Raw genomic sequence first — 19,535 nt, forward strand, 5'->3', positions numbered from 1 at the left:
TCAGTGAAGCTCTGAAGGACTTCCTGGACCTTGTGGCTGGAAAGCATTTGTGTACAGCAGGCCTCTTCAACCTGCGGCCCTCCCTCCAGGTGTTTTGGGCTTCAATACCCACAATTCCTAACAGCCTCAGGCCCTTTCCTTTTCCCCACCAGTCACTTAAGCAAAAAAGGAGAAGAAAAGGAAGGGGCCTGAGGGTGTCAGGAATTGTGGGAGCTGAAGTCTAAAACATCTGGAGGCAGGGCCGAATTTGCCCATGTCTGCTGTAGGGCAAAGGCATAACATCTGAATGCACGATTACATTGAAAACCATCTAAGAAACATCATTCATTTCAGGACCGAACACAAACAGAGCACAATTGTTTACTGTGCACACATCCCAAGTCTCTTCTTGGCCTCGAGCAATTGGATTACTCCACACTATCATTGACAAGGACAGGGAAGCTCTCACTCCCTTCGCAAAGCAAGGTGTAAATGGCACGGAACAATAAAGCTTGAGAACCCTCTTGAAGGCATCCTGGCTCTAGAAGCGGGAGGAGTTCAGCTTCCATGGCCTGTGTGTGGAAAAGAGACAACTTTTAAAATAAGGAAATGCCCCTCTATTTCTCCAAGCAAAGCCTTTCAGTAGGCAAAAGGGTGGAATTGCAATACAAAAAAAAAAAAAACAATTTTGCAAGCTCTCTCCATCAAAACAAAACAAAACAAAACAAAACAAAACAAAACAACAACAACAAAGAATTTGGCAAGTCAAATTGGGGCAGTTCATGATCTCTAATGTCTTTCTTGTCCTTTGTTCTTCCAAAAGGGGGAAAATATACTGAAGGTAGCTGACTCACCTGAATAAGCAAGAGCCAGATATAATAATAATAATAATAATAATAATAATAATAATAATAGTAATAGTAATAATAATAATAACAATGATGATGATAAGCAGCTGACTTACATGAATATACAAGAGCCAGATATAATAGTAATAATAATAATAATAATCATCAGCTGACTCATCTGAATACACAAGAGTAAAACAACAATAATGATGATGATGATGATAAGCCCGTGACTCACCTGAATAGGCAAGAGCCAGACATAATAATAATAATAATAATAATAATAATAATAATGGAAACATATGAGGGACTTCTCAGAGACAACTGGCTCTTGCTCAGGATGTATCTCTATCCCGCCTGCTTCACAGGTGCGGCTGGCGGGGACGAGAGACAGGGCCTTTTCTGTGGTGGCCCCTCGGCTATGGAACGCCCTTCCCATGGAGGTAAGATCAGCCCCCTCGCTAATGGTGTTCCGGAAAAGATTAAAAACCTGGATGTTTGAACAAGCATTTGGTTAATCAGTGCAATGAATGTGACGTTATAGGAATGGAAAATGGACGACGAATTTGGACTACGACTCCAGTGATGAGATGCATAGTGTTGTTATTGTTGTGTCAATTTTGTATTGTGCTTTTACGGTTTTAAATTGTATATTGTTGTTTGATTATCTTGTTGTAAACCGCGTTGAGTCGCCAGTTAGGCTGAGAAACGGCGGTATACAAGTAAAGTAAATAAATAAATGTAGAAAGACCCTAAGACTGAACATATCTTGAATGCCATTGAGCACCTCCTGCTGCTCTGAGGTTACCTTCTGTATTTCCAGTTGCTGTTGGAGCTTTGCCACTTTCAGCTTTAAAGCCTCCATGTCCATCAACTCCTTCGAGCTGGAGTAAAAAAGCAGAGGTGGTGGCCGAACTGTTTCTGCATCCCAACACCTTTCTGTTCCAAGGCAAGCATTTCCCTGAGAGGAACACCCCTTGCCATTGACCGACTCAGCCAGAAGCAGCTCTGCATGGGACTCCATAGCTGTCATGGGAAAGGAGAAGACCGCTGAACAAATCAGAAGGATATGGTTAGGTGTAAGAAGGGAGGGAGGCATTGCAGACTCAGTGGCCTCTTTCATGCAGCCCAAAGAGCAGGGCCAGATCCAATGGGATGAAGTTACAGATTCAGCTATAGCTAAATGGTAAAATAAAAGTCCAATCAGTCCAGCCGCTGCCGGACAAGCACACCATCAAATGAATAGTCACCAGCCCATGACTACAGATGTCCAAAGAATGATAACTCACCACCCACTGTGTCTATTCCAAGGGGGATCAGACGAATCAGCTCAGATACCTTTGTTTTCTTTTTATAACAAAGCAAATACAGGCCATCCCCGAGTTACAAACATTGGACTTACAAACAACTCATAGTTGAGAATGGGGCTGAGGCAACAAAAAGTGAGAGAAATCATCACCTCGTAAGGAAGGGAAATCCACTCCTGGAAGAGTTATTATTATCATGGGGAAAAGGGCTCTCCAATGACGCTTTATCCCCAGTCTTTGTTTCCACAACAAGCCGCATTTTTCCGAAACCCAATGATCCCAGGGACAGAAAGTGAGGCGACACCTTCAGAGCAGGGGCACCAGCAGCAAAGGAAACACCACAGGAGTGTTGACCTTTCCCTATGCCACCCAAATCTAATATATCTATATATATCTATATATATCTATATAAATGCTCTGTGCATAATGAGTACCTTAAAAACAAAAGAACCAATGAACGAAATCAAACCAGATTTGGCAACAAAACATCTCACAACATAAGGAGTGGCCATCACTCAAAAAATTATGATTTTGTCATTTGGGAGTTGTAGTTTCTGGGATTTATAGTTCACCTACAATCAAAGAGCATTCTGAACTCCATCAACGATGGAATTGAACCAAACTTGGCACACAGAACTCACCTGGCTTGGGCTGCTTTCCGAACTCAGAAAGGTGGGGGGGGGGGGGGCAGAATGGCTGCCCAAATGGCAAGGCCGTGAGGGCAGCCCTCTGCCTGGCCCCCGCGCCCTTTCGAACTCGGGAAGGCGCTGGGGCTGGGCAGAAAGGCTGCCCTCAAGGCAAGGCTGTGTGGGCAGCCCTCCGCCTGGCTCCCGTGCCCTTCCAGGTTCAGAAAGGAGCGTGGACTGGGCAGAAAGGCGAGCCTTTTTCATGCGCTCCTCCTCTTGCCACCCAACAGCCCTGTGGGAAGAGCAGGAGGAGGAGCTGACCAGTAGTGCTAGGTTTCTGCCTGGCACAAGGGGTCAGCAGCCATTTTGGTGGGGGCGGGGCCAACCAAGGCAGCTTCGCGACCCCCCAAAATGGCACCCCCAACCCCTCTGGGGGTCACGACCCCCAGGTTGAGAACCGCTGCTCTAGTGTTTTAGCCAAGAAAAATTACCTATTTTTGTCTTGAGATTCAAAACTGAGAAAAGAACTGAGACTTCCTCCTATGCACAGCATGTTTTCCACAAGGGAGGTATAGGTATAGCCTAGGCATGGGCCAACTTCGGCACTCTCTCCAGGTGTTTTGGACTCCAACTCCCACAATTCTAACAGCCTCAGGCCTCTCCCTTTCCTCCCTCAGCTGCTTAAGTGGAAAAGAAAAAGGAAAAGAAAGGGGCCTGAGGCTGTTAGGAATGGTGGGAGTTGAAGTCCAAAACACCTGGAGGGAAGGTTGAAGGTGGCCCGTGCGTGGTATAGCCCCCTCCTCAGATCTACTCAGATCTATGCTATGATCTCCATTAAGCAAAGACAGTGCGAGAGGCTTGTTATGCCCATGAACCGCGAACTATTCAATTGTACTCCTCACTCACCTTCTCTCAACTGCTGAACTTTGTCCAGTTGCTCTTGAACGATGACTTGCAGACCCTCCAGAGTGAGGAGGCTTTCATGCTCTCTCTCCCATGTTGGGTTTTCTCCAAGAGACGCTAAAAGAAAAGCGAGATCACAGCAAGTGAGAAAGATGGAACCCTTTAAGGAAGAGAAGTTCAATCTGATGGCCAAAGTTCCATTGTTGGGACTAGGAAGTGAATTTCTCAGAAAGAAGAAGTTGGAATAGGTGAAAAGAGAAGTGAGGACAGAGCAAGAAAGTGTGAAGGAATGTGGAAATAGGGAAGTGTTGCTAAAGCGTTGCTAAGCCAAGTGTGTGAATTTGTGCAGAAGGTCAGGGGATGGATCGAGTTGACCTGACAGAAAATGGCAGGGGGAAGAAGAATGCATAGAAATAATAATAAAATAATAATATCTTTATTTATACCGCACCACCATCTCCCAGAAGGATTCATGGCAGCTTACAGAAGCACATGCAAGTGCCATAATACATAAAAATAGAGGTAAAATTACATCAACATATTAAAATAGTAAGAACATCAGTTAAGGTAAAAACAACAAGTACAAATATTTACCATTAGGATGAATAGTACAGCCCGAAATGTACAGAAATGGTTTAGGAACACAAGGAAATCTTTACGTGAAAAGAGAAAACCAAAGGATGTTTAAGGAAGCAAAAAGAGACAGAGGCGCTGAGGGTGAGAGAAGGAAAATTGCAGACAGGCAGAAGGAAAAGGAAGTTAAATGTGTTATCAAAAGCTTTCATGGCCGGAATCACTGGGTTTCTGTAGGTTTTTCGGGCTGTATGACCATGTTCCAGAAGCATTCTCTCCTGACGTTTCGCCTGCATCTATGGCAGGCATCCTCAGAGGTTGTGAGGATGCCTGCCATAGATGCAGGCAAAATGTCAGGAGACAATGCTTCTGGAACATGGCCATACAGCCCGAAAAATTTACAGCAACCCAAAAGGAAGTTTGATTCTGGGTGTGTGCGTATTTGCCTCAATTTGAGATTATAAAATCCATGATCCAATGACAATCAAACATGGCACTTTTTCTTGACGCTATCTTGGCTTGACTTAATTGTAAGGACTGCCCCTTAGTTGTTGTGTAGCACTAAATAATTCAATTTTTAATCTCCTTGATTTCTAGTCTTTGAATTGGGAAATAAAAGGCTAGAGACATTGGGGGGCACTGTGCATCAACACCACCCAATACATATCCTACCTGAAGTCTCTGCTTCCATGCAGTGTCTCATAAGGGAGCAGAGGCCCTTCAAATGCAGCAACTCCCTTCTCACTTCTACTGGGCTAAACGCTGGCGAAGGGGAGCAAAACTGACCATCAGTCTAAGGAAAACAAAGCACTGCGATGCAAGCTCCTTCCTTCCCTGCAGAGTTGACGCGTGACAAAAGGCCCTGACAGATTTGCAGACAAGATAGAGGAGAGATGTACATGTTTGCTTCAAAGTAGGGAAAGACAGCTGTTAAATGTTTCACTGTTTTGATGGTTTTAAACTGTGAATGCTTAAGTGCTGTATGTGTTTAATTTATTCTGATAGTCGTCGTGAATTTTCCAGGCTGTATGACCATGTTCCAGAAGCATTCTCTCCTGATGTTTTGCCTGGATCTATGGCAGGCATCCTCAGAGGTTGTGATGGGCTGTTGAAAACTAGTAAAATGAGGTTTATATATCTGTAGAATGTCCAGGGTGGGAGAAAGAAGTCTTGTCTGTTTGAGGTAGGTGTGTGAATGTTGTAAATGGCCACCTTGATTCTGGCTACTAGTATTTTAAAAAAACTCTAAAATCATAACAGTAAATAAAGAACAACACTCAAATACAGGGGAATTCCAGACAAGAAACAATCAGGACCAGCTAATCATCTCTCAACAAAGGATTCCCCCAAGCAGTAAGAAGCCAGACTTTGAAGCTGTCAGGCCATTAAATGCTAATCAAGGTGGCCAATTGAAACATTCACACTCTTACCTCAAACAAAGAGTTTTTTCTCCCACCCTGGTCATTCTAAAGATAAATAAACCACATTTTCCTAGTTTCCAACAGACCTCACAACCTCTGAGATGTGGGTGATATGTCAGGAGAGAATGCTTCTGGAACATGGCCTTACAGCTCGGAAAACTCACAACAACCCAGTGATTCTGGCCATGAAAGCCTTTGATAATACATTCTATTTTAATGTTTGCATATCTGTATATTTTAAATGGTATACTAATGCTTTTATGTCAAGCTGCGTTGAGTCCCCTTTGGGGAGATAAAGCGGGGTATTAATAATAATAATAATAATAATAATAATAATAGTTGAGTGACGATCGGGTAGCTTCCATGACACAGGATAAATGTGACAGTGAGGAATATCTCCAAAATGTAATGCTTTCACCTTTGATTTTATATGCACGGCCTCCTTTGGGAAGCAAATAAAACCTTCCTATATACCCAGGCATATGGGGATACGAATGTTTAAAGACCCGGCCTAACAAAACAGGGAATGCAATATGGATATGGCTCTTAACTCTCATTTTTATTGATGTTGTTTCAACTTTTTATTATTGATTATTGTGTCATTTGTACAATTTATTGTTACATTTTTTATGGCATTGAGTATTTGCCTTTGATGTTGTGAGTTGCCCTAAGTCCCCTTGGTGACAGAGATAGGGCAGGAGAGAAATCAAATTTTCTTCCTTCTCTCTTTCCTTCTTTCCTTCACCCCCTCTTTCTCTACATCTTCCTCCTTCCTTCACTCCCTCTTTCCTTCCTTCATTCCCTTTTTTCTTTCCTTCTCTCCTTCCTTCCCCCGTTTTCTTTCTCTTCTGGTCTCTTTTCTTCCTTCTCTCTTTCCTTCTTTCCTTCCCTCCCTCTTTCTCTACATCTTCCCCCTTCCTTCACTCCCTCTTTCCTTCCTTCATTCCCTTTGTTCTTCTCTCCTTCCTTCCTTCCTTCCTTCCCCCTTTTTCTTTCTCTTCTGGTCTCTTTTCTTCCTTCTCTCTTTCCTTCTTTCCTTCCCTCCCTCTTTCTCTACATCTTCGCCCTTCCTTCACTCCCTCTTTCCTTCCTTCATTCCCTTTTTTTCTTTCCTTCTCTCCTTCCTTCCTTCCCTTTTTCTTTCCCTCCCTCTGTCTCTCATTTCTTTCTTCTCTACCTCTTTCCTTCCTTCCCCATTTTTCTTTCTCTTCTGCTGTCTCTCTTTTCTTTCCTTCCATCTTTCCTTTTCTTTCCTTTTCTTCTTCCTTCTTTCTCTACCTTTCCTTCCTTCCCCCTTTTTCTTTACCTCCCTTTCTCTTTCTTCCTTCGTTCCTTCCTTCCTGTCTTTCCTGTATTTTGATAGGGCGGGAAGGGGTGGGGTGGGGTTTGGAGGTGGCGTGAAGTAAAAGGAGGTAAGATTGGGGCAGGGTGAGTGATGGAGCGTGGGGTTGCGTGTGTGAGTGCGGCGGCGGGGGGAGTGATGGAACGTGGGGTTATGTATGTGTGTGCGGCGGCGGGGGGAGTGATGGAGCGTGGGGTTGCGTGTGTGTGTGCAGCGACAGGGGAGTGGGGTTGCGTGTGTGTGTGCGGCGGCGGGGGGAGTGATGGAGCATGGGGTTGCATGTGTGTGCGGCGGCGGGGGAGTGGGGTTGCATGTGTGTGTGCGGCGGCAGGGGGGACTGATGGAGCGTGATTGTGAGTGATGGATTGTGAGTGATGGAGCGTGGGGTTGCATATGTGTGTGCGGCGGCAGGGGGGACTGATGGAGCGTGATTGTGAGTGATGGATTGTGAGTGATGGAGCGTGGGGTTGCATGTGTGTGTGCGGTAGCGGGGGAGTGATGGAGCGTGGGGTTGCGTGTGCGTGTGCGGCGGCGGGGGAGTGATGGAGCGTGGGGTTGCGTGTGTGTGTGCGGCGGCGGGGGAGTGATGGAGCGTGGGGTTGCGTGTGTGTGTGGCGGCGGGGGGAGTGATGGAGCGTGGGGTTGCGTGTGTGTGTGCGGCGGCGGGGGGGAGTGATGGAGTGTGGGGTTGCGTGTGTGTGTGTACGGCGGCGGGGGGGAGTGATGGAGTGTGGGGTTGCGTGTGTGTGTGTGCGTCAGCGGGGGGAGTGGGGTTGCGTGTGTGTGTGCAGTGGCGGGGGGAATGATGGAGCGTGGGGTTGTGTGTGTGTGTGCGGCGGCCGGGGGAGTGATGGAGCGTGGGATTGCGTGTGTGCGTGCGGCAGGGCGTGTGTGTGTGCGGGAAGTGGCGCGGCGGGGCTTGGAGTGGGAATGGCTTTCGCAGAGGGAACGTTGGCCGGAAGGCTGTGCGCGCGCCCAGGGAACTTGCGGCTGGGCGCCAATGAGCATGCTCAGTTGTTTTGCCGTATTGTGAGTGTGGTGTTGTGTTGTTTTTCATTTTGAGTAGATATGTTTGTACCTTGTTGGTTGTGTTATGGGCATGGGAATTTTGGTTAAGTTTCGTTGGAGTTTTTTTGGAGTTTTGTTGTTTTGCCGTTTTGTGAGTGTGTTGTTGTGTTGTTTTTCATTTTGAGTAGATATGTTTGTACCTTGTGGGTTGTGTTATGGGCATGGGAATTTTGGTTAAGTTTTGTTGGGGGTTTTTGAGTTTTGTTGTTTTGCCGTTTTGTGAGTGTGTTGTTGTGTTGTTTTTCATTTTGAGTAGATATGTTTGTACCTTGTGGGTTGTGTTATGGGCATGGGAATTTTGGTTAAGTTTCGTTGGGTTTTTTTGTGTTTTGTTGTTTTGCCGTTTTGTGAGTGTGTTGTTGTGTTGTTTTTCATTTTGAGTAGATATGTTTGTACCTTGTGGGTTGTGTTATGGGCATGACAATTTTGGTTAAGTTTCGTTGGGGTTTTTTTGAGTTTTGTTGTTTTGCTGTTTTGTGAGTGTGTTGTGTTGTTGTTTTTCATTTTGAGTAGATATGTTTGTACCTTGTGGGTTGTGTTATGGGCATGGGAATTTTGGTTAAGTTTCGTTGGGGGGTTGTGGAGTTTTGCTGTCCCGTTGAACCAACCTAACTGATTTATATATATAGATATATAAAATCTACCTGCTTAAAGGTAAATTGTTGCAGCCGTACAAGTTGCAGCCATACCAAATACCAGTTGCAGCCTTGGTTGCCCAGTCTTAAATGCTCATCGAGTAATCTCTGCAGCTGTATTTTTAAAAACACCCCCTAAAGCGAAAACAAGCAAAAGGATACTGTCGTCTGCATCTTTTCCACAAAGCGATTCCTTGCAGCCACTGCCTCTGGACTGGTTTGGCAATTGTGGCACTTCCCCAAGAGCCTGGGCATTTGCAGCACAAAGCAGAGAAAGGAGTGGGAAGATAAACATTGGTTGGCACCAGTCTGCAAACTGGCACCTGGCACATGAATGGCTGGAACAGAGCTATGGCTGTTTGTGGCAGCCACTCTGATCAGGCAGTCCCCGAGTTACAAACATGTTGACTTACCAACAACTCATAGTTAAGGACGGAGCTGAGACAACAGGAAGTGAGAGGAATCTCCCTTGGAAGGGAAATCCACTCCTGGAAGAGGGGGGGAAAAGGGTCTCCACTGGAGCTTTCTCTGCAATCCTAGTTTCCACAAGAAGCCACATTTTCCAAAATGCATTCTCACAGGGACAGAAAGTGAGGTGGAATCTTCCGAATTGGGGCACTGAGCAAAGGAACACCACAGGGGTGTTAACCTTTCCCTATGCCATCCAAAGCTATATAGAGATAGATAGATATTTGGGTGGAGTTGCACTTAAAAATGTTCCTGTTCTGACTTCCATACAAATTCAACTTAAGATAACCCTACAGCACCTCCAATGTTCATAACTTGGGGGCTGCCTGTACCTCCATGACACTAGATCACTGAGCACTGGAGTTTTATATGCAAAATGGGCCAGACACATTTGTGCACATTAATAGGATCAGTTGGTATGTACATTTTTTCTGCAAATAAGACCTGAGCATACCTTCATGCTTATCAATTCTTGATGTATGCACATGAGCTAGAGTGCAGATATATGTGTCTGAGAATCCATGTTCTCACACACATACACCATTTACATGTGTATAAACTTATGTGCAGGGGACCCTGGTGGTGCAGTGGATTAAACTGCTGAGCTGAACTTGCTGACCTAAAGGTTGGCAGTTTGAATCTGGGGAGCGGGGTGAGCTACTGCTGCTAGGCCCAGCCTCTGCCAACCAAGCAGTTAGAAAACATGCAAATATGAGTAGATCAATAGGTACCGCAGGAGGGTAATAGCGCTCCATGAAGTCATGCCGGCCACATAACCTTGGAGATGTCTACGGACAATGCCAGCTCTTCCCCCTCCCCAGAGTCAGACACAACTAGGCTTAATGACAGGGCAAATCTTTACCTTTACCTTACACTTATGTGCACATATAACATCTGGACATATGAATACATGTAATCTGAAGCCCAGTCTACACTGCCATATAACCCGGTCCAATCTGCACTATATGATCAGATTCATATAATGGAGTAGAGATTCATGCAATGCGGGTTGAACTAGATTATGTGAGTCTACACTGCCATATAACCCAGTTCAATCTGCATTATAATGACAGTGTAGATGGGGCCTAAGAGCCAGCACGGTGTAGTGCTTTGAGTACTGGATCACAATTCTGGAGGCCAGAGTTTGAATTCCCACAGAGCTATGGAAACCCACCGAGTGATCTTGGGTAAGCAGTATTTACTCAGTCACAACGGAACACAGAGAAAAGCCCTGCCTGAATGAACCCTGGCATGAAAACCAATGGCAGGTTTGCCTGAGGCTCATATAATGAAGGCACACACAGCGCAGACTGGTGCCATCTGTTTTAGAGTCTAAACACAGTGATATGCTGATAGGAGAAGAGCGATTCCCCCTTTTTGCTGCTTTGATGTGGCTGCTCCAGCTGGATGCATTCAGTCAGGCGGCATCTGTCCAAGAACTGAACTGCATAAAAAACCAGCACATGGGATCTAGTATTTTAGAAACATGGCCCCTGATCATGCTTCATGTCTTCTTGGCAGCTAAAGGGAGAGGATAGCGACTCTACATTACTCAAGCCAACAACTTTTCCATTCAATTGCTGCCAATGTTGTGTGGTAAGTCTTTAAGACAGGATTGTAAACCACTCCTTGGGCCACTTTGCCCTGCGGATGTGGAATTGGGTGCCCATGCTTTCCAAGGTACAAAGCCTTGATCTTGCCTTTGGGCAGAGCATCTCATTCTCTCATACGGATTGGCCTCAAGCCCTCACCTCCCCCAATGAAGAACGTTAAGTGGATTGTTAAAAGAGGGTGTGCAATTGCATCTGTAGTGCTTGATTTGTGCAAGAGTTCACTTTGCACCTGCGCTATTGCATTTTCCATACCTACCTATTCACACAAACATTTTAGAGTTCTCTCTCTTTTAATCCAAGGCTGTTGGAATGTTTTCTTAATGCACTCTATTTCCTCCCATCGCTATTCCACCCACTTTGAAGGCAGTTCCAGTTTTGGATGAGACTACCGACATACGGTTTATTTATTTACCTCATATACTTCGAAAAGGCTTTCTTGTAGGGATGTGGCAACTCCAGCAAAGACCTGCAAAGAATGGGATTGCATCAGGTTGAGCATTCCCAGGAGCCACACATCTTCAAGACCAAGAGAAAGATTCACCTCATGATCATTAATATTTTTAAAGCAACTTATATACATGTGAAAACCCCCTGTCCACCCATAGCCTAGGCATGATGGCAACACAGTACATATTTTGCCAAGTTCAGCACAATGCCACATCCCTTCCTCCATTTCCTAACCAATAAATCAGCTCAAGATATTTATATAATAATAATAATAATAATAATAATAATAATAATATTAATTTAAGTCTTTTGCCCTCCCGATATTTTGGATTCAATTTCCAGAAGCCCTGGAAAACATGGTCAATATCCGGCAGCCTGGCTACTAACTGAAGCTAGCTATAGGGAGCACACTATGCCCATATTAAAGCAGCTACACTGGTTGTCAATAAGTTTCCGGTCCGAATTCAAAGTGCAGGTTATCACCTACAAAGCCCTACATGGTTCGGGTCCAACCTATATTTGAGACCGCATCCCCTCCTATGAACTGGCATGGGCTCTGAGATCTGCCAGAGAGGCCCACCTAGTGGTCCCAGCTCTGTCTCAAGCATGGTTGGTGGGGATGAGGGAGAGAGCCTTCTCGGTGGTGGCTCCCCGGCTCTGAAATGCCCTCCCCACGGAGATTAGGCAGGCCCCCACACTGTCCTCCTTCTGTAGGGACCCGAAGACCTGGCTGTATAAACAAGCTTTTGAGAATGCCTAATCCCCCAGTTATCTACGCAGTTGTTATTGTAGCCTTTGACTTTGCCCTCTTCCCATGGCTACAGCTTTGCACTTAGCTCATTCTCAGTTCAATTGTTTACTACCTGGCCATGTTTATAGTAGCTTACCACCATTATTGGCTGGTGAACGCGGTTTTTAATTAAGTGTTAGTTGTTGTTTATATGTCTATTTGTTTTTCATTGCATTTTAAAATTGTTTTCATTTTATGTTGTTTTTAGGCATCTTCTGCTGCGTGTAAGCTGCCCTGAGTCCCTTCGGGGAGATGGTGGTGGGACAAAAGATTAAAGTCATTATTAATATTATTATTGGGTTGGGTATGGCCATGTTCTAGTATTCTCTCCTGACGTTTTGCCTGCATCTGTGGCAAGCATCCTCTAACGTTGCTTACAACAGATGCAGGCAAAACATCAGGAGACAATGCTTCTAGAACATGGCCATACAGCCCGAACCTACAACAACCCAGTGATTCCAGCCATGAAAGTCTTTGACAATATAATATTATGATTCTTTTAAAAGATCTTGTCAGGGGCTGCTGTGGTTTTTTAATGGATTTAACCAAATTTGGTTTTTGTAAGTTTTTCGAGCTGTATGGCCATGTTCCAGAAACATTCTCTCCTGACGTTTCGCCTGCATCTATGGCAGGCATCCTCAGAGATTGTGAGATCTGAGGATGACTGTCACAGATGCAGGCGAAACGTCAGGAGAGAATGCTTCTGGAACATGGCCATACAGCCCGAAAAACTTACAGCAACCCAGTGATTTAACCAAATTGTTTTCAATATTAATGATGCTTAATACTGTTGTAATATTTGTATACTTTAAATTGTATTGTAATGCTTTTGATGCTAGCCGCTTTGAGTCTCCTTATTGAGAGAACTGTTATTATTATTATTATTATTATTATTATTATTATTATTATTATTATTGCCTGTATAAATACTCGCCAGCTTGGTCTGTTGTCTAGCCTTCTTTTATATCCATTTGTATGTCTGTCTCTAACTCTCTATGCCTCAAACCAATAGCTTCTTGTTGCAAGAGCAAGAGTATTTTTGGAGCATGAAATGGGGACTTGCTTACCCTTTCTCCCGAAGGGTTGAAATCACCTGGGCCTGTGCAGATGAAAGATCAGACTCTGTTTTGGGCGACAGGGGGTTGGCACCGGCAGCAGCATCTCTCTGACCCACAGAGGCCTCAAATGCACAAGGTGCTTGCTTTCCGGGCTCCTTGGCAACACAGGACTGTTCACGGCCCGGCTGGGTTACGGTCACAGGCACTGTAGCCACAAGGGAAGCTGTCCCAGTTGCAGGCCGCTTCCTCCCCAGCATCTTTGATGCTCTGGTGCTTGGCCTGGCAGACGTTTTCCCCAGAGGCCGCCTTTTCACGACTGGGTCAGTTCTGTAGGGAGCTTTCGGCATGTATGTCATTGGCCGTTTGGGAGAGGCTGGCTTGCGTATCACAGGCACGGCCCTGCCAATCCTGCTGGTGCTCTCCTTGGAAGCATTGCCAACTTGGAGGCTCATAGGGGTGCCGCTTGCAGCCTTCTCACCTGCAGATTTGGCACCTTCGCCTGGAGCCGGCTGGAACTTGGTCCGGACTCTTAATGCTTTTTCCAGGGCTTTGTTAAGGAGTTCCAGTTCCTCAAGCTCCTTGGCAGAAGGCTCATTTTCAGCACATGCTGCAGATCAGTAAGGGGGAAAATATCATTTATTTATTTATTTATTTTATTAGGACATTTCTATATCGCCTTTTTCCGAGGACCTAAGGCGGTTTTCAACAACAGCTAAATATGCAAAATACATTTAATAATAATAATATTAATAACAATAATACTTTATTTATATTTTACCCTATCTCCCCGAGGGGACTCAAGGAGGATTCCAGCATACATATGGATGCACAGGCAAACATTCAATGCCTTGAAACAATTAAATACAAATACACAGACACAGACAAAGGCTTCCCCTTTCATCTCTGGCTCTGGGGGAGGTGCTCATTTCCAAGCTGAGGAGTCTGCTTTGTCCACAGACACCTCCTGGTTGTGTGGCTGGTATGACTGCATGGGAAACTTGCCATTAACTGCCGAGGAGACTCTAAGGGTTAACTGGACCCTCTTCCAAAATATATTTTAATTATTGTTAACTTGCATTGTTTTTGCTCTTTGTGGGAGCATGATTATTGTTTCTGTTTGATATATTTGATGCCTGTGGCTCCGAAGGTACTATTGTGTGAATGTGATGCTTTTTTGTCATGGCCTTGGGCCTGTTCAATATTTTGGTGATGATGATGATGATGACAATGCATAGAGCATCGTTTACCTTCCCGCCGAGGCGGTACCTACTGATCTATTCACATTTGCATGTTTTTGAACTGCTAGGTTGGCAGGAGCTAGGGCTAACATCACCCCGTCCTGTGAATTCGAACTGCCAATCTTTAGTCAGCAAGTTTAGCAGCTCAGAGGTTTAACCTGTTGCGTCACTGCGGTCCCATCTGTAAATTATTTTAAGTTATTTTAATTTAAGCCATTAAAATAATCCCATACGTTTCTGATGAACATAAAATTGTCATTAAAAGGGATAAAACCATATACAATTTCCAGGAAGATAAAATATGATTATGGGATGTGGTGTGGTTTCCAGGCTGCATCTCCAATGTGTCCTTGCAGCATTTTCTCCTCCTGGCATTTCGCCTGCATCTGTGTCTCCTGCCATCCTCAGAGGATCTGATGGTGGTCAAGCAAGTGACATATATACTAGGCTTTAATACCATCAGATGACGATGATGATAGTGTTATTTCTTACCCTTTCTCCTCATGGCTTGAGGTGGGTTACAGAATATTTAAAACACACAAACATTTTAAAATAACGCAAATACACATCCTAAAAAGTATTTCTAAAAAATACGTCTTAAAATACACAAATCAGCGAATAATAATAATTTTATTGTAATGAACTGAATCTAGAATTATAATTCATGGTGAACCTGTAGATGACTTTCCCACTTTATGCCACTCTGATATATTATGGGATGCTTGAAATGGTTCCCTTTAATCTCATACAGATTCTCTGCAGATGCTATTAGTCACAGATGCAGGCGAAATGTCAGGAGAAAATGATTCTAGAACATGCTGGCTGTTCAGCCCAGAAAACACACAACATCCGTGAAAGCCTTCGACAACACACTCTTCTTTAAATAGGACAAAAAAAAAAAAGAAACATTCACAAGTAACTATTTATATCTAGGTGAGGCAACATATGGCCTGCTACATATTACTGAACCTCAGCATCCATCTCCAGTTATGTTAGTTAAAGCTACTGGGAGTTGCAATAACATGCAGTGGGTGCCACACATTCCCCACTTACTACACCTTTTTCCAGGTAAATTTACTGTGTGAAATTTCACCCACATCTCTCTATTATCACAACAGGGTGAATGGAATGTGATGTTTCCATTATCACGTTTGAAGAATCAGTCCAGTTTGCCCATAAATACATAAAGGTATGCTTTGGAAGTCGCCCTCTCTGGGTCCCACTCTGGGAGAAATGCAGCACACAAACCCAATAAGTAAATAAATATTCTACACATCCAAGATGGAGAATGGGTAATAAATTTGATGCCTAAATATGGAAGCCCAGAGCTGCTTCGCTGCTTATGGCTGTGGGTTTAAAACTTCAAAGGACATAAGGACACTCTAGATGAGGCATGGGCTAACTTTGGCCCTCATTCCAGGTGTTTTGGACTTCAACTCCCACCATTCCTAATAGTCTCAGGCCCCTTTCTTTTCTTCTTCTTTTCCACTTAAGTGGCTGAGGGGAAAAAGGAAAGGACCTCAGCCTGTTAGAAATTGTGGAATAAGAATATGGAGAAAAAATCATTAGGAGCAGGAAGAAGAAATTCCCTCCCTGAAGAAATAGGGATTAAGGATGTGATGAGAGAAATTATGAAACTCCAATCAGAAGTAAAAAAATAATACAAGATAACCAAAATAAATAAAATGAAATACTAAGGGAAGAAATGGACAGAATAAAAAGGATATGAAGGAAGAGTTAAAGATATTAATCAAAGAAGAGATGAAAACCATGAGAGATGACGTAGAAAAATTAAAACAGGACAATAAAGAACTATTAAAAGAAAATAAGATTATTAAAACTGAACAAAGAACTATGAAAAATAAAATTAATAATCTGGAAGGTATAATAAACTCAATCCAAACCCAATAGGGATTCATAGAAACAAAAGAGAAAGAATACCAGCTAAGATTTAGAAACATAAAAGAGGGAAAAGATGAAAACATCAAAGAGATTATAGCGGATATGATAGTACACATTACTAAAAAAGCCAAAATGGACATTGAAATAAATTTAGGCAGGGTGTTTAAAATTCAAACGCAATACTCAAAAAATTCAAAACCCCAAGAGACGTAATCGTTTGCTGTATAAAGAAAACAATGAGGGATGAGATACTGAAAGAAAATATGAACTCACCAATACACTATAAAGGAAATAAAACAGCGATCTTAAAGGAAATTCCATCAACAACACTGGAAAAAAGACGGAAATATTATTTCTTGACAGACGAGTTTTAAAAAGACATGTTAAATTCAAATGGGAGAAGAAAGAAGGCTTAATGGTAACATGGAAGGAAACCAAATACTGGCTTACATCCGAATCTAAAGCAAAGGCATTTTGGGGAAAAAATCATTAAAAAAAGAAGGAAACGAGAAAGGAGAGATGAATGAGAACGAGGAATATGATAACAGAAGAAAAAGACCAAGAGAAAAATCACCTAATGATTATGCCTTCCAAATGACTGAGACAAAGAAGAATGCAGACCTAGAGGAAGAAAACAACGACAGTCATGGATTGGAGAATTAAAATCTACTGTAATAATGTTAATGGCCTACATTCTCGTAATAAAAGAAAAAAAAATCTGGCAACATTTTAAAAAAGGCAGTTATGACTTGATTTCACTACAGAAAACACATATTACACAAAAGCACACCGCCCATTTGGAACAAAAGTCACTGGGAAAGATGTACTATGCAGCCGGCCCAGAAAAAAAGGGTCCAATCTCGATAAGATAGTGAAGAGTAGAGACATCACACTGGCAACAAAGATCCGCATAGTCAAAGCCATGGTATTCCCTGTAGTAACCTACGGATGTGAGAGCTGGACCTTAGGGAAGGCTGAGCGAAGGAAGATAGATGCTTTTGAACTGTGGTGTTGGAGGAAAGTTCTGAGAGTGCCTTGGACTGCGAGAAGATCCAACCAGTCCATACTCCAGGAAATAAAGCCCGACTGCTCACTGGAGGGAAGGATACTAGAGACAAAGTTGAAGTACTTTGGCCACATCATGAGGAGACAGCAAAGCCTAGAGAAGACAATTATGCTGGGGAAAGTGGAAGGCAAAAGGAAGAGGGGCCGACCAAGGGCAAGATGGACGAATGGCATCCTTGAAATGTCTGGAATGACCTTGAAGGAGCTGGAGGTGGTGACGGCCGACAGGGAGCTCTGGCGTGGGCTGGTCCGTGAGGTCACGAAGAGTCGGAGACGACTGAACGAATGAACAACAATTAATGAAAAAATACCATCAAAACTGGCCTTCAGAGATCAAGAAGGAAGAATGATGGGGATAAAACTAGAAATAGAAGTTAAGATTTGCAATATATATGCCCCGAATGAAACAAAAGATAAATTTATTAGAAAGTTAAAAAGAAATATAGAGGGGCAAGAATATGATGATCTGATGATTATGGGAGATTTTAATGGAGTGATAGACCCAATCAAAGATAAATTCATAGCTAAGATGAAAAAAAAAAAAAAAACCATCAGGGATATTGCCCAGAAAACTTTTGAACCTAAAGGAGGATCTAGGTCTATATGAACGAGAGACCAGATTGCCATGGAGACACCAACACAAGAAGGAAAAAGACTTCACCTTTTTTCCAACAGACATAAGACCTGGTCCCGCATTGATATGGTTTGGGGAACTAAAACAATAATGACAAACATAACAAAATCAAAAATACTGCCAATGCTAAATTCTGATCACTCACCATCAGAAATAATACTAAGCTTACAACAAGAGAAAGGGCGGGCCTTTAATTGGAAACTGAAGGATAATCTTTTGACAGACCTCAAACAACAAGAAAAAAACAGATCCCTCCTAGGAGAATATTTTAAGTTTAATACAGATAAGGACACTCCAATAAATATCGTATGGGACGCCAGCAAAGCCTTCATGCGAGGGTACTTTATAGAACAAGGGGCAAGAATAAATAGAATCAAAAGGTAGGAATACAATAAATTGGAGAATGAAATAACAAATTGGGAAAACCAGGGCAAAAAGAACCCACAAAATAAAATAAAAAATCCACCAACAGGAATTATTAAGGAAACAAATGAATACATTACAATTGGAGTTGATGGAAAAGAAACTTAAATTTGCAAAACAATATCACTTTGAGAATGCCAACAAGATAGGAAAGTGGTTAGCAAGAAAGATCGCTATAAAATACAAAGCAGAAACATAACAAAAATAAAGGAAAAGGAGAAATGTTATTTTCAAACTAAGGATATTATTGATCAATTTGTAAAATATTATAAAGAATTATATAAGGATGATAATATATCAGGTGAGAAAATTATGCACTATTTAGGAACACAAGACATACCAAGATTAACGGAAGAGCAAAAAGAAAATTTAAATAAAAAAAATAGACATGAAGAAATAAAGAAGATTATACAAAATATGCCGACAGACAAGGCTCTAGGACTGGATGGTTTCACCTCTAGGTACTACAAGATCTTCCAAGATATTTTAACACCACAACTACAGAGGGTGATGAATAAGATAATGGAGGAAAGGAATATACCAGATTCATGGAAGCCAGCAATAATACACTAAGAAAATTCAAATAGTACACCGGTAAAAAATTATAGACCTATATCTCTACTCAATGTAGATTATAAGATATTTACTGGTGTACTAGCCTCAAGATTAAAGGAATTATTAAGTAACAGAATGGAAGAGGATCAAGCAGGTTTCCTTCCCAAACGCCAACTAAAAGATAACATAAGAACAGTTCTAAATGTCATTGATTATTGTGAAAAAAACAACCAGAAAGAAATAGCCCTAATGTTCCTAGATGCCGAAAAGGTATTCAATAATGTAAACTGGAACTATATCATTGCCATACTAAGAGAAATGTACATAGGATACTATTATCTGAATGCGATTGAATCAATATATACAGATAAAGTAGCGAAAATCACAATAAATGGACAACATTCGACAAATATTCCCATCTTAAAAGGAACAAGACAGGGCTGTCCACTCTCACCGCTGCTTTTTATTTGACCCTCGAGACCTTATTAACAAGCATAAGGAAAAACACAGAACTAATAGGCCTGAGAACCAAAAGCCAAACATTCAAAATTCATGCATTTGCAGATGATATAGTGTGTTTTATAGAAGATCCTCTGACTGGTATGAATAAATGGCTACAAGAAATAGAAAAATATGGAGA

The 19,535-nt window shown here is 42.7% G+C and overlaps 1 protein-coding gene across 4 annotated transcripts in view; it reads right to left on the reverse strand.

Moving 5' to 3' along the window:
* Positions 1–311: 311 nt before the first annotated feature.
* Positions 312–19,535, reverse strand: part of TEDC2 (tubulin epsilon and delta complex 2) — a 32,163-nt gene continuing 12,939 nt past the window's right edge. For 2 of the 4 annotated variants that reach the window (XM_067473028.1, XM_060786198.2), the window contains 7 exons: positions 13,088–13,685; positions 11,196–11,249; positions 8,865–8,949; positions 4,909–5,017; positions 3,667–3,780; positions 1,636–1,853; positions 312–551 (listed from right to left, as the gene is read on the reverse strand). In XM_067473028.1, the coding sequence (XP_067329129.1) occupies positions 408–551; positions 1,636–1,853; positions 3,667–3,780; positions 4,909–5,017; positions 8,865–8,949; positions 11,196–11,249; positions 13,088–13,685 (1,322 nt within the window). In that variant the 3' untranslated portion in view covers positions 312–407. Of the gene's footprint in view, positions 552–1,635; positions 1,878–3,666; positions 3,781–4,908; positions 5,018–8,864; positions 8,950–11,195; positions 11,250–13,087; positions 13,686–19,535 lie in introns of all 4 variants that reach the window. The other 2 variants (XM_067473027.1, XM_060786197.2) reach the window with 1 other exon arrangement.

This window comes from Anolis sagrei, chromosome X, assembly GCF_037176765.1.
Source record: "Anolis sagrei isolate rAnoSag1 chromosome X, rAnoSag1.mat, whole genome shotgun sequence".
Classification (NCBI taxonomy): domain Eukaryota; kingdom Metazoa; phylum Chordata; class Lepidosauria; order Squamata; family Dactyloidae; genus Anolis; species Anolis sagrei.